This window comes from Myxine glutinosa, chromosome 3 (assembly GCF_964187855.1).
Source record: "Myxine glutinosa chromosome 3, kmMyxGlut1.1, whole genome shotgun sequence".
Taxonomy (NCBI): Eukaryota; Metazoa; Chordata; class Myxini; order Myxiniformes; family Myxinidae; genus Myxine; species Myxine glutinosa.
The window spans coordinates 50,347,940-50,360,833 of NC_136263.1; the positions used below are offsets into that span (position 1 = coordinate 50,347,940).

At 43.9% G+C, this 12,894-nt stretch overlaps 1 protein-coding gene across 1 annotated transcript in view; it reads right to left on the reverse strand.

Moving 5' to 3' along the window:
* Window positions 1-4,032: 4,032 nt before the first annotated feature.
* LOC137423587 (transmembrane protein 182-like) overlaps window positions 4,033-12,894 on the reverse strand; it is a 55,857-nt gene continuing 46,995 nt past the window's right edge. The window contains exon 6 of the mRNA XM_068110891.2: window positions 4,033-5,627. Within this exon, the coding sequence (XP_067966992.1) occupies window positions 5,383-5,627 (245 nt within the window). The 3' untranslated portion in view covers window positions 4,033-5,382. The remainder of the gene's footprint in view (window positions 5,628-12,894) is intronic.

The window sequence follows — 12,894 nt, forward strand, 5'->3', positions numbered from 1 at the left end:
ATTTGGTTTCAGACCAGGTCACTCTACTCTGGACATGCTGCTTCTGCTGTCTCAACAATGGATGGAGGTCCTCAATGCCAAACAGGAAATCAGAGCTGTCTCCCTTGACATATCACGTGCCTTCGATACAGTCTGGCACCCAGCTGTGCTCACCAAACTCTCCTCCTATGGTATCCATGGAAATCTCCATGCATGGCTTGCGGACTTCCTCTCTGGTCGTAGTCAACGTGTGGCTCTGAATGGATTTCTCTCATCTCCCCTTCCTGTTCAGGCTGGAGTTCCCCAAGGCAGTGTTCTGGGCCCTGTGCTTTTTCTGGTCTTTATCAATGATCTCTCCGACTCTCTGGAAAATCCTCTCTATCTCTTTGCTGATGACTCCACTCTCTGCCGCTCCATTCCTCTTCCCTCAGATCGGCAGTCTGCAGCCTCCTCACTCTCTGAAGACTTGGACAAAATCACAGACTGGTCAAACAAGTGGAACATGTCTTTCAATCCTGACAAATCTCACACTCTTACTATGTCTCTCCGAAAAGATCGACTGGACAACCCTCCCTTCTACTTTCTCAACAATCCTCTCCAAGAAGTTCTGTCGCTCAAGCTTTTGGGTCTCACTATCTGCCATGATCTTTCTTGGGAAAACCACATTTCCAAGCTGGCCTCCAAAGCCAGTCGCCGACTGGGCATCCTCCGTCGTGCGAAGTCCTTCCTCGGCACACCTGAGCTCCTCACCACATACAAGGCTTTCATCCGCAGCTCAATGGAATACTGTTCTCCCCTATGGGCCGGTGCTCCTGCCTCACACCTAGCTCGGCTTCACGCTGTTGAAACCAAAGCTTTCAGAATTATTGGAATCTCCCGCGATGAAGCTATCTCTGAGGGCCTTTCACTCACTCACCGCAGGCAGGTAGGTGGTCTTTCTGTCTTCTACCGACTCCTCTCCGGCCTTGCACCCACAGCTCTCTCTGTGCTCTGTCCCGCAAATATTCCTACAGGTCGCACAATATCTGCCAGCAACCCTCTGATGGTTAAACTGCCGAAATCTCGGCTCTCTGCTCACCTTCACTCTTTCATTCCTCTTTTCTCCCGCCTCTGGAACAAACTCCCTCACTCCCTTCAATCCCACTCCTCCCTCCAGGTCTTTAAAACAGCTGTTCACCACCATCTCTTATCTTCCCCCATCCAAAACCTTGATCTTTTCTTCCCCCGCTAATTCACCCCAGATAGTTTTTTTTTTTTTTTTTGAAATTCCAACCTCTTTCCTGGAAGTCCTTGCAGTGTTCATATGTTTTATACCTCTCCCACCTCCCCCAAAGCCCTCCCCCTCCCACATTTCTCCCGTTGTCCCTGCTCTCAAATGTTGTGTTTGTGTCCTTCCCCCTGTCTCCCCATCTTGTCAGCAGCTCCCCTTATTTTTTGTGTTTTGTGTGTCGGTTTGACTTTTTGTGTGATTAATGTTAGCTCTTTCACGAGCCTCGATCTTGTATACTAAAAAAAAAAAAAAAAATCACGTCATCTTTGCATCATTCTACATAATTGTACCAAATTTGGTCAGTATCCCATCACTGGTTCACAAGTTATTGCGGTAACAGGATTTTTACCGAACACGACCTCTGACCTTTGGCCTTTGACCTCGTGACCCCACAATCTAATCAGTTAATCTTTACCTCATTATACATATCTGCACCAAGTTTGACTAAGATCCCTTCAGCCGTTCGCAAGTTATCGCGTTTGTGGGAACGTTTGTGTAAAGTTTCCACTCGATATCTTCAAAAATTATGGAGGAGAAAGGATTTACGGTTTATGCTTAAAAACGTCATAACTCCTAAACGATGCGACGTATGACGTCGTCATGCGGGAACTTTTTGTCATGAGCATGCCATTCTGCATGCAAAGTTTGGGCTCGATCTGTTCAGCCATTGTGGAGAAAAAGGGGTTTTAATGTTTTTCACAAAAAACAATATGGCGGCCGAACCATGTGATGTGTGACGTCGAAAATTTTTGCATTTTGAATTTTTTTTTCACTTCCGTCATGTAAAAAAAAATCATATTCATGGCATCAAGGGGTTTATTTGTGGAAATCGAACTTCGCAGCGTTAGCACTTTTATCATCCTAAATAAACATGTTTTTGGTCTCATTGCAGAGTTCTTTAGAATGAGCCATGACTCAATTTCTTCCATTGAGCCGTTTCGGAGATATAGAGGGCCAAAGTTGAAGGTATTTTCCAAGATGGCGCCCATACCACGTGACCTATGACGTCATAATTAGCAGTATAAAATTCCACACGCCTAGCCAATCACTTGGTGAAAATTTCGTGCCAATCGGACCAACGGTTGCTGAGAACATTGGTTTTAAAAGTTTTTGGAAGTGAAAAAATATGGTAGAAGAATAATAAGAAAAATTCTCGGAATAATAATAGGTATTCCTCAGCCGGGACAACCATCACTGCAACACTCCACCGATCTGGGCTTCATGGCAGAGCGGCCAGACGGAAGCATCTCCTCAGTGAAAGCCACATGAAAGCCCACTTGGAGTTTGCAAAAAAAGCACCAAAAGGACTCTCAGACTGTGAGAAACAAGATTCTGTGGGCTTTCATGTGTCTTTCACTGAGGAGAGGCTTCCGTCTGGCCGCTCTGCCATGAAGCCCAGATCGGTGGAGTGTTGCAGTGATAGTTGTCCTTCTGGAAGTTTCTCCCATCTCCACACAGCATCTCTGGAGCTCAGCCAGAGTGACCATCGGGTTCTTGGTCACCTCTCTTACCACGGCCCTTCTCCCCCGATTGCTCAGTTTGCCGGGCGGCCAGCTCTAGGAAGAGTCCTGGTTGTTCCAAACTTCTTCCATTTAAGAATTATGGAGGCCACCGTGCTCTTGGGAACCTTCAATGCAGCAGAATTTTTTTTTGTGGGCTTCCCCAGATCTGTGCCTCGACACAATCCTGTCTCTGAGCTCTGCAGGCAGTTCCTTCGACCTCATGGCTTGGTTTTTGCTCTGATATGCATTGTCAGCTGTGAGACCTCATATGGACAGGTGTGTGCCTTTCCAAATCATGTCCAATCAATTGAATTTACCACAGGTGGACTCCAATCAAGGTGTAGAAACATCTCAAAGATGATCAAGAGAAATGGGAGGCACCTGAGCTAAATTTCAAGTGTCATAGCAAAGGGTCTGAATACTTATGTCAATGTGATATTTCAGTTTTTTATTTTTAATAAATTCGCAAAACTTTCTAAAATCCTGTTTTCTCTTTGTCATTATGGGGTATTGAGTGTAGATTGATGAGGGAAAAAATGAATTTCAATTATTTCAGCATAAGGCTGCAACATAACAAAATGTGAAAAAAGTGAAGGGGTCTGAATACTTTCTGAATGCACTGTACCTCCGCCTGGTTGGCTATATCATTAAGTGAAGAATCACTTAAAAAATTAAATAATTCTCATATCCGAATCCATATTCAGATATTCACCAAAATCGAATCGAATCGAATCGTCCTTGTCAGACACCCAACGGTCCACCAAGTTTTGTCCAAATCCGTCCACAACTTTTTGAGATATTCTGCTGTTTGTTGTTTTTGGCCCTATCTCCCAAAGGTGAAGAATCACTTTAAAAACTCTACTACCCGGATCCGAATCTGGATCTTCACCAAAATCTAACCAATTCATCCTTGTCACCTACGCTACATCTCAGCCAAATTTCGTCAGAATCCGTCCACAACCTTTTGAGATATTTTGTTCACAAACAAACAGACAGGGGTGAAAACATAACCTCCATCCGCCTTTGGTGGCGCAGGTAACAAGAAAACAAACAAGCGGAGTGAAAACTGAGTACTCCCTTTCAGCGCGTCATCGCTGGGCCCCCTTCGGTGCCCGGCGATGACATCATGCAGTGGCTGGAGATGGAATTGGAAAGGAGTGGTGTACAATTATTTAACATTGACCTTAAGCCTCAAGTTATCCAAGCAAACTTTTGGAAATTACGATCAATGATATAGTCACTAGACTGGCCAACACCACTGCCCAAGTAATACCCCAAAAATGATCCACACATACAACCTTTAATACCTGTAATTTACTATCAAGCCATCATACACTTTGCTGTCGTCACGCACGCAGTTCCGGCCAACCAGCATGCAATGGTGGAAATTCATCCTCATTCATTTTGTAAGCAAACCTGAAGGTTTTTAACATGTAAGACAACTGAAATTCATTGAATTACACAGAGAGGTAATCATTTTCATTGATTTATGATACAAACAGTCATAATACTAGTGATACAAATCATTTAGGGTTTTAAATAATTCAATGCGCCTCCTAAACCAACCCAGATATCCAAAATGTCCCTTGTTTATCTACCGAAATGCCCTCCCTCACCCACCACTCCTACCAATTGCTTTTCACAGCATTTGTTAGTTTTTCAATAACTCATTCTATGAAAGACAAGAAGAAGGTAACAGTAAAATCAGACCACAAATTGCTCGGATAACATACGCCTGCTGCCTGTTACCTACTCGAGCTCTTCTCTGTGTCAACGAGGAAGTAACTGGGAAAGTTGAGAGTGCTAAATGTATCTAATGTAACATTTAGGTTTAGGGGTTATGATGTCATACGAAGGGACAGTTATGATGTCATACTGATCTGTGTCGGGGGACAGGCAACAGGTCGTTGATTGAGGTATTCTCAGCACAGTCTGAAGCAAGGAGAAGCTGACGTTAACCGGAAGTTAACCCCTCATCGGTGCAAAACAGCAAAATCAGCTTCTCTTTTGTTCCGAAACAAGCGTTAACGCCCAAAACATCAGCTTCCTTTTGCTTCCTGGCAGTTAGTGCACCTCAATCAACATCACGTTTAATTCCTTGTTCCACAAGACGTCCCGCAAGATGCTATATTATTATTGAGGCCGAACCAGGAAGTGCTTTAAAGGTAGTGCTATGATAACCTGCATTCAGTTGCAAACTGTTATTATTCTGTTATTACCTAGAATCCTCCCTGGTGGGATTTACAATGGACATACTGAGCTTCCAGACACTATTGTGTTGTCTGCAAGTCGATGGAACATAATCATCTAGAATTGTCTGAACTAGCTGTGCCGCAACTTCTTTACGAATAACGACAAGAGAAACACATCTGTCCTGTTGCTCTTCAAGTGGACAGGACCCTTCATGATGTGTGAGCGAAACAGGATCAGCACACACATGATAACTATCAACCATTGCTGGTACAAATATGACTCGATATGTTATGAGTTGTTCAGTTCTTCTTTTCCAAACATGAACAAAATGGTTGACATTCTCTTCTGTTTAGCTCACATAATAAAACCTTACCGAGTAATGGAATATCCTCGGCGTCAAACAATACAAACACAGTTTAAAAAAGGCAAGGCCAAAGCTCAAGGCTCTTTTGGCAAGTCACGGTTGTGACGGCGCTCGAGGTGTGCCCAGCCGATGAGCAGGAAGAGAAGACCCGAAAAGAGGGCCAGAGGTACAGCAGCCCAGGCGGCACCAAACGACCAGCCGTATCGGGTCGTCACGCAGGAACTGGCATGCGTCCAGTCGGAGTTAACGTAGGCAGCGAGATCCACTAGGCCTTCGGTCCAGATGAGGTAGAGGCAAAGCGCCAGCAGGTAAAGAAAACCTGCACTCAGCAGATACACTTACCATGAAACACCTGTTTTCGATTTTCTCACGGCCATGTTATATGCAATCTTTTTTTTGGTGTTATCCAGACATGGCAGAGTCATTCCTGTTGTCAAAATGTCCCAAACATCCTTGGGATTGTGTTATTCAAAGCTGCATATTATACAGGATGTTCAAAAAGAAATGCAACCCATTGGACAAAGCATGTTTATGCATGGGATATATATATATATATTATTTTTTGGAAAAAACGTTTTTTTTTTAAAGAAAACTGTACTTTCATTGTAGTAAACTGGAAACAATCTTTTTTGGGAAAAAACTTTTTCCTTTTGTTTTTATTTTATTTTAGAACACTACTTTCATTGTTGTAAACTGGAAACAATGTTTTTTTAAACTTTTTTCTTTTGTTTTTTTTTCTATTTTAGAACACTGTACTTAGTGGGGCGGCTTAGCCCAAATATTCAAAAGAATTGTGCATTTTGTGATACAAGCACCAAATTTGGCACAAATGTACATTAATATGTTGCGAACATTTTCAGATATTGGGCCACTTGAAATTCCGTAATTTTTTTTTTCAAATTTTTTCAAATTTCGTAATTTCAAATTTTTCGGGTGACACCATCACAATTTCGGTCTTCGAGGCCGGCCGATAGGCAAAGTGTGACCGGAAGGGACGAGGTTCTCCTGACCACGTGGCCCTCGATCTGGGAAGCGAGAGGCGTTCCATTAGTGGACGCGCCCCTCACGCCCGACTTTTGGGCGGCCCCGGCAGGCCGTTTGTTTTGACGTTCCGCGACAGGCCCCGCACCCCCACCTCCGGGCCGACCGGAAGCTTGTGCTGAGTACATCATACCTGAACAACTCAGTGAGGCAGAACACAGCAGTGCACACCAGGGTGACCCCTTCAGTGCATAAACCAATTAACCTGTCCACTGCAGGGCATATAGAAATGAAGTTATTTTCTGCATATAATAATAATATAAGTTCAGTTCTATATAACAATTTCTGTTATCACCACTACCACTACAACTACCACTACTACAAGCTTTGTCTGGAATTTTGTGGACTAACAGACAAACAGACATACAGACAAGCTGGGATCAAAACATTACCTCCTTCCACCATTGAGTGTAGAGGTAAACATCATGGAAATTATATCATGCCCTAGATTTAATTCATGCTTACCCGTGTATTTGCTTCACTGGTTCACAAGGTCTTTTGCATACATGTAATTCAGACTCTCGTCTTCATTGCTGACCACACAATGTTCGCAACATATTAATGTACATTTGTGCCAAATTTGGTGCTTGTATCACAAAATGCACAATTCTTTTGAATATTTGGGCTAAGCCGCCCCACTATATCGGCCGGCCTCGAAGACCGAAATTGTGACGGTGTCACCCGAAAAATTTGAAATTACGAAATTTGAAAAAATTTGAAAAAAAAAATTACGGAATTTCAAGTGGCCCAATATCTGAAAATGTTCGCAACATATTAATGTACATTTGTGCCAAATTTGGTGCTTGTATCACAAAATGCACAACAGGTTTGCTATGCTGCTACACTAACTTTAATTGTAGTAAACTGGAAACAAGATTTTTTTTTTTTAACGTTTATTTATTTATTTTGGAACACTGTACTTTCATTGTAGTAAACTGGAAACAATCGTTTTTTTGGGGAAAAACTTTTTATATTTTTTTAGAACACTGTACTTTCATTGCAATAAACTGGAAACAAAGTTTTTTTTTGGAAAAAAAAATTCTTTCCTTTTTAATATATTTTAGAACACTACTTTCATTGTAGTAAACTGGAAACAATCTTTTTTGGGGGGAAAAACTTTTTAATTTTTTTAGAACTGTACTTTCATTGTAGTAAACTGGAAACAATTTTTTTTTTTGATTTTAGAACACTACTTTCATTGTAGTAAACTGGAAATCTTTTTTGGGGGAAAAAAACTTTTTCCTTTTGTTTTTATTTTATTTTAGAACACTACTTTCATTGTTGTAAACTGGAAACAAGATTTATTTATTTATTTTTAAACGTTTTAAAAATTTATTTTAGAACACTGTACTTTCATTGTAGTAAACTGGAAACAATCGGTTTTTTTGGGGAAAAACTTTTTTTATTTTTTTAGAACACTGTACTTTCATTGTAGTAAACTGGAAACAATTTTTATTTTTTTTGAAAAACTTTTTTCTTTTGTTTTATTTTATTTTAGAACACTACTTTCATTGTCGTGAACTGGAAACAATATATATTTTTAAAACTTTTTTTTTAGAACAATGTACTTTCATTGTAGTAAACTGGAAACAATGTTTTTTTAGGCTTTTTTCGTTTTTTAAAAATATTATATGTTACGGATTCGTCACTTCCGTTGTTGTGGTTTTCATCCACTGTAAACATTATTGGTTGCACGTACTATTATTATCATTTAGGTGAAATAGAGATAACTGTTTTCAAAAGGTAAAAAAAAGTTAATGTTTTAAAAAGAAACTGGAAACTGAATCGGGAACCGGAGGAAGAAGAAGAGGGAGAAGAGGAAGGAAAAGGAGGCGGAGCAAGTGAGGTCGGAGAAGAAGCTGAGCTGCGTTGAGGTTTTGAACAAATGCTAGCGAATGGGGGTCACGAGTGAACTTTGGGTTTCCTGGGAAAGGGATTCCTGCGACAGAGTTGTTATCGCTGTGACAGTTAAACCTGCGTGTCAGGTTTTGCGGTTGATTCCGAAGATAATCATTGGATTGCCATTACGTCTCGAGTACGGGCCGTTGGCCGTTTTGTCTCGCGCCCGATTTCGCATCGCTCCAGGTTTTTCACCTCGCTCCAACCATTTCAACGCATCCAGCCGTTAGCCTGGTTTGCATGTGTGACGTGGATTTCGAGTGGGAATTTGCGGTTCGCCGTGTGGGGAGCCGGTGAACGTCCATACCCGAAGGTGTGATTTCCCAGTCGCCTCTTGAGGGTACCTTTGCCCATCTTTGGCAGTGTGACTGTCAACCGAGCGGGATTCTGGTTTCGATTCAACATCGTTCTGACGATCATTGGAGCGTGGATCGACTTTGGTTTGAAGCTGGGACAGAGGCATTGGGAATGTTATTTTCACTCACTTGGAGCACAGTGAGTTATATTGTATGAAACTGATGGTACCATCATAGGAATGATATATTGGTTGTACAATTGATTAATATTATTATTGTACTGTTATTCTTGTGTGACCTTAATACAATACTTGTTTGTTGGTAACAATTGGTGTGGTTTCACCATTGATCTTTGACACACAGAATAGCACATCTTTCTGCCATGACTCCTCTCGGGGCTCGGAGGTACACCGTGACCGGGGCTTGGGGAGGAGCACGTAACAGAAATTGGGGGCCCGTCTGGGATAGAATTCCCTAACATTCCCAAAATTCCCAAATTTGGAATTTTCTAACATTCCCAAAAAAAATTAAAAATTGGATTTTTTTTGTGTGAAGGTTATCAGGTGCTAACTGATAGTCACCATGGTGTTTGATGCAGAAAAGTTTGCGGCGTCCCCTAATGAGGCACAGTTCCAGGCGTTAAAAAGATCGGAACTCATGATATTGGCCAAATATTTTAACTTGGAGGTCCGAGTTAGTATGAAGAAAGCTGAGATTCAGACATTGGTGGTGGAGTCTCTAATGGGACAAGGAACATGGGAAGAGGTAGCCTTGGATTGGTTACCCGAGGAAAAAGGTAATGTGGAGCTCCGGGAAATGGAGATGCAACTGCAGAGCCAGGAAAGGTTAAAAGAGTTGGAATGGAAAGCCGAGGAAAGAAGAGCAAAGGAAAGAGCAGAACAGGAACGAGAACTCGAGGAAAGAAGAGCAGAGGAAAGAGCAGAGGAAAGGAGAGCTGAAAAGGAACTCGAGGAGAGAAGAGCAGAGGAAAGGAGAGCTGAAGAAGAAAGAAGAGCAGAGGAAAGAGCAGAGGAAAGGAGAGCCGAAAGGGAGTTAAAGGAACGGGACATGGAGTATGAGAAGGAACTTAAACTCAAGGAGCTGGAATTACTGGGAGAACGGAGAGAAGTAGTATCCATGCCGGCTACTTCGACAACCAGTCAGAACACTTGGGATGTTGGTAGGCATGTGAGGCTGGTTCCACCCTTCAATGAAAAGGATGTAGCCAAGTTTTTTTTACTTTTTGAGAAGGTGTCTCAAATGCTAAAATGGCCTGTGGGGTCCTGTACTATGTTAGTGCAAAGTGTTTTGGTGGGTAAAGCTCAATATATCTATTCGGCTTTACCAATTGACCAATGTGCAGATTATGAGATAGTGAACAAAGCCATTCTCAAAGCCTATGAATTGGTCCCTGAAGCTTACCGGCAAAAATTCAGGAATGCCAGGAAGAGGGAGAGTGAGACCCATGTGGAGTTTGCCAGAATGAAGGAAACCATGTTTGATAGGTGGTGTGACTCGAAGGAGATTGGGAAAGACTTCAACCTGTTACGACAATTGATCTTGGTGGAGGAATTCAAACAGTGTGTCCACGTGGACATTAAAGTACATCTGGATGAGAAGAAAGTACCAGAGTTGTATGAGGCAGCAACCATGGCAGATGACTATGCCTTGACACACAGGATAGGGTTCCACAAACCTAACTTCCCGCCTAGAGTTAGCCAGGGGAGTTATGGTAAATCAGGCTCGGAGAACAGATTTTCATGGAGGCGACCTAGAGAGGACTATGGGGACAAATCTGATACCGCGACTTTTAGGGATCAGAAGACTGCAGTTCCAAGACATACCTATCTTCCGGGGGGCCCGAGGCAAACCACGAGTTTTTCCTCCGGGCCTACTTGCGCTTTTTGCAAGAAACCTGGGCATTTTATGTCCCAATGTTACGCCCTGAAAAGGAAAAAACAGGAGCGGAGTCAAACTCGTGCAACTCCGAATGCATTGGCCAATGCGAGAAATCGTCTTTGGAGGACAGTGCCTTGTGAAGGTTCCCATGCCAAAGTTACGGCATCACAGAACGACCTTGTCCAAAAGGGTTACAAACCTTTTATTTCAGAGGGGTTTGTGTCACTGGATGGAGACTTAACGAACCAGAGACCTGTTAGGGTATTGAGGGACACAGTAGCACATCAATCTTTGATGCTTGAGGGCATTTTGTCATTGTCAGAGAAGACGGCAACTGGTGTTAGTGTTCTCTTACAGGGGGTTGGTGGCTAAGTTAAAGCTCCTCTTCATGTCATCCATTTAGAGTCTGATTTGGTGTCAGGACCGGTCACTGTAGGTTTACAAGCCACCCTTCCTGTAGAGGGAATCTCTTTTATTATCGGGAATGATTTGGCCGGTGGTCGAGTTTCTGGTAATCCAATGTTGGTTGAAAAGCCCAGTATGGAAAATAACACCGCACAGTTAGAGCAGGAGATTCCGGGTATCCTTCCATCCTGTGCCGTGACTCGTGCTATGGGTAGGAAGCGCTTTGAAGAGAAGGAGAAGGAAGGTGATGTGGATTTGGGTTCCTTAGAGGTATTGGAGGAAAATTCAAAAGAGGAAATGGAGTGTCTGTCGGAGACATCTGGGAACGAGGTTGAACAAACGGTGCTGGTCCGAAAGAGACTTGTTGAAGAACAACACAGAGATTCGGAGCTCCGGAGTTTGATTGATAAAGCCGTTACAGAGGAAGAGGCTATGAAGATACCTGTTGGTTACTTCATGAAAGGGGAAATACTCATGAGAAAATGGAGACCACCGGAGGTGCCAGCAAATGACGAGTGGAAAGTTCATTACCAAATTGTGGTGCCACCCCTGTACCGGATGGAGATATTGTGTTTGGCGCATGACACACCTTTGGCTGGGCACCTTGGAGTGAACAAGACCTGTGACAGAATATTGATACATTTTTCTGGCCAAGATTGCGACGTGATGTGGCGGAATTCTGTAAATCTTGCCATTCTTGCCAGCTGGTGGGAAAACCTAATCAGAAAGTCCCATCCGCACCTTTAAAACCAATTCCAGCTTTTGAAGAGCCATTCAGCCATGTCATTATTGACTGTGTAGGCCCTTTACCTAAAACTAAGGCTGGACATCAGTATTTGCTGACCATCATGTGCACTTCCACGAGGTTCCCAGAAGCAGTGCCTCTTAGGAAAATTACTGCGGCAGTTATTGCGAAGGCCTTGATTAAATTTTTCACTTTGGTTGGCCTACCGCTGGAGGTATTGACTTCTATAGGGTTGGTTTTCTAAGGCTTATATCAAAATATTAACTTATATCAAATAAATCTTTTAAGGTGAAAGAGCGATGACGTCACCACGTCACGCGGCACGAATGCGCGCCTGTGTCGTTGGAGGTATTGACTTCTATAGGGTTGGTTTTCTAAGGCTTATATCAAAATATTAATTTATATCAAATAAATCTTTTAAGGTGAAAGCGCGATGACGTCACCACGTCCCACGTTCCGGTATTTGGGACCGCAGGGACCGTGTATTTGGGACCGTGGGTGGTTCCGGTATTTGGGACCGCAGGGACGGAAAGTGCAGGTACGGGGTGCCAGTCACTCCCCAGCCGGCCCTCTCTGAAGGTTCGGATCGGGACACCGGGATTCATTCCGGTCGCCCGGTCGGCCCGGAGGTGGGGGTGCGGGGCCTGTCACGGAACGTCAAAACAAACGGCCTGCCGGGGCCGCCCAAAAGTCGGGCGTGAGGGGCGCGTCCACTAATGGAACGCCTCTCGCTTCCCAGATCGAGGGCCACGTGGTCAGGAGAACCTCGTCCCTTCGGGTTGCCCTGCCATCCCACTGTGAGCGCTGGCAGGGGGTACTTCAAACTAAGCTTAAGTGTCAAGTGTTAAGTTCCTCCTTGCCCTCGCAAGGGAAAGGCTAGGGTCAAGCTCTTCCAAATTTCCAAACACTAGAAATCGGACGTCTCAAATTAATTAATTAATTTGTTCATACATCTCAGTCGCCCGCGACCTCTCCAGCGCGGGCGTCGAACCAGTTCATTTCCAGTGCGACCGGGCCGAGTATCGGCCCGGCCGTGGCCGAAGCCGTTGATTCCGCCGTAGCACGCTAACGCGTAGGCTCACGCGTCCCTGGTCCGCCGGGGCTCCGCGGGTGTCCTACCGTGCCCGGCACTGCTGATCTCTCAAACTTCCGGGAGTAGGTGCCGGTGCCCGGGGACGGAGTTCGCTGTCTAAACATGGTAGCGCTAGGCCAGTGGGACCGCCGGGACCGACGTGCACTCACAAGTTGTTCTGCGCATGGGCGGCAGTATCAGACCGAGGCGCCCAAACGCTCCCCGGCTA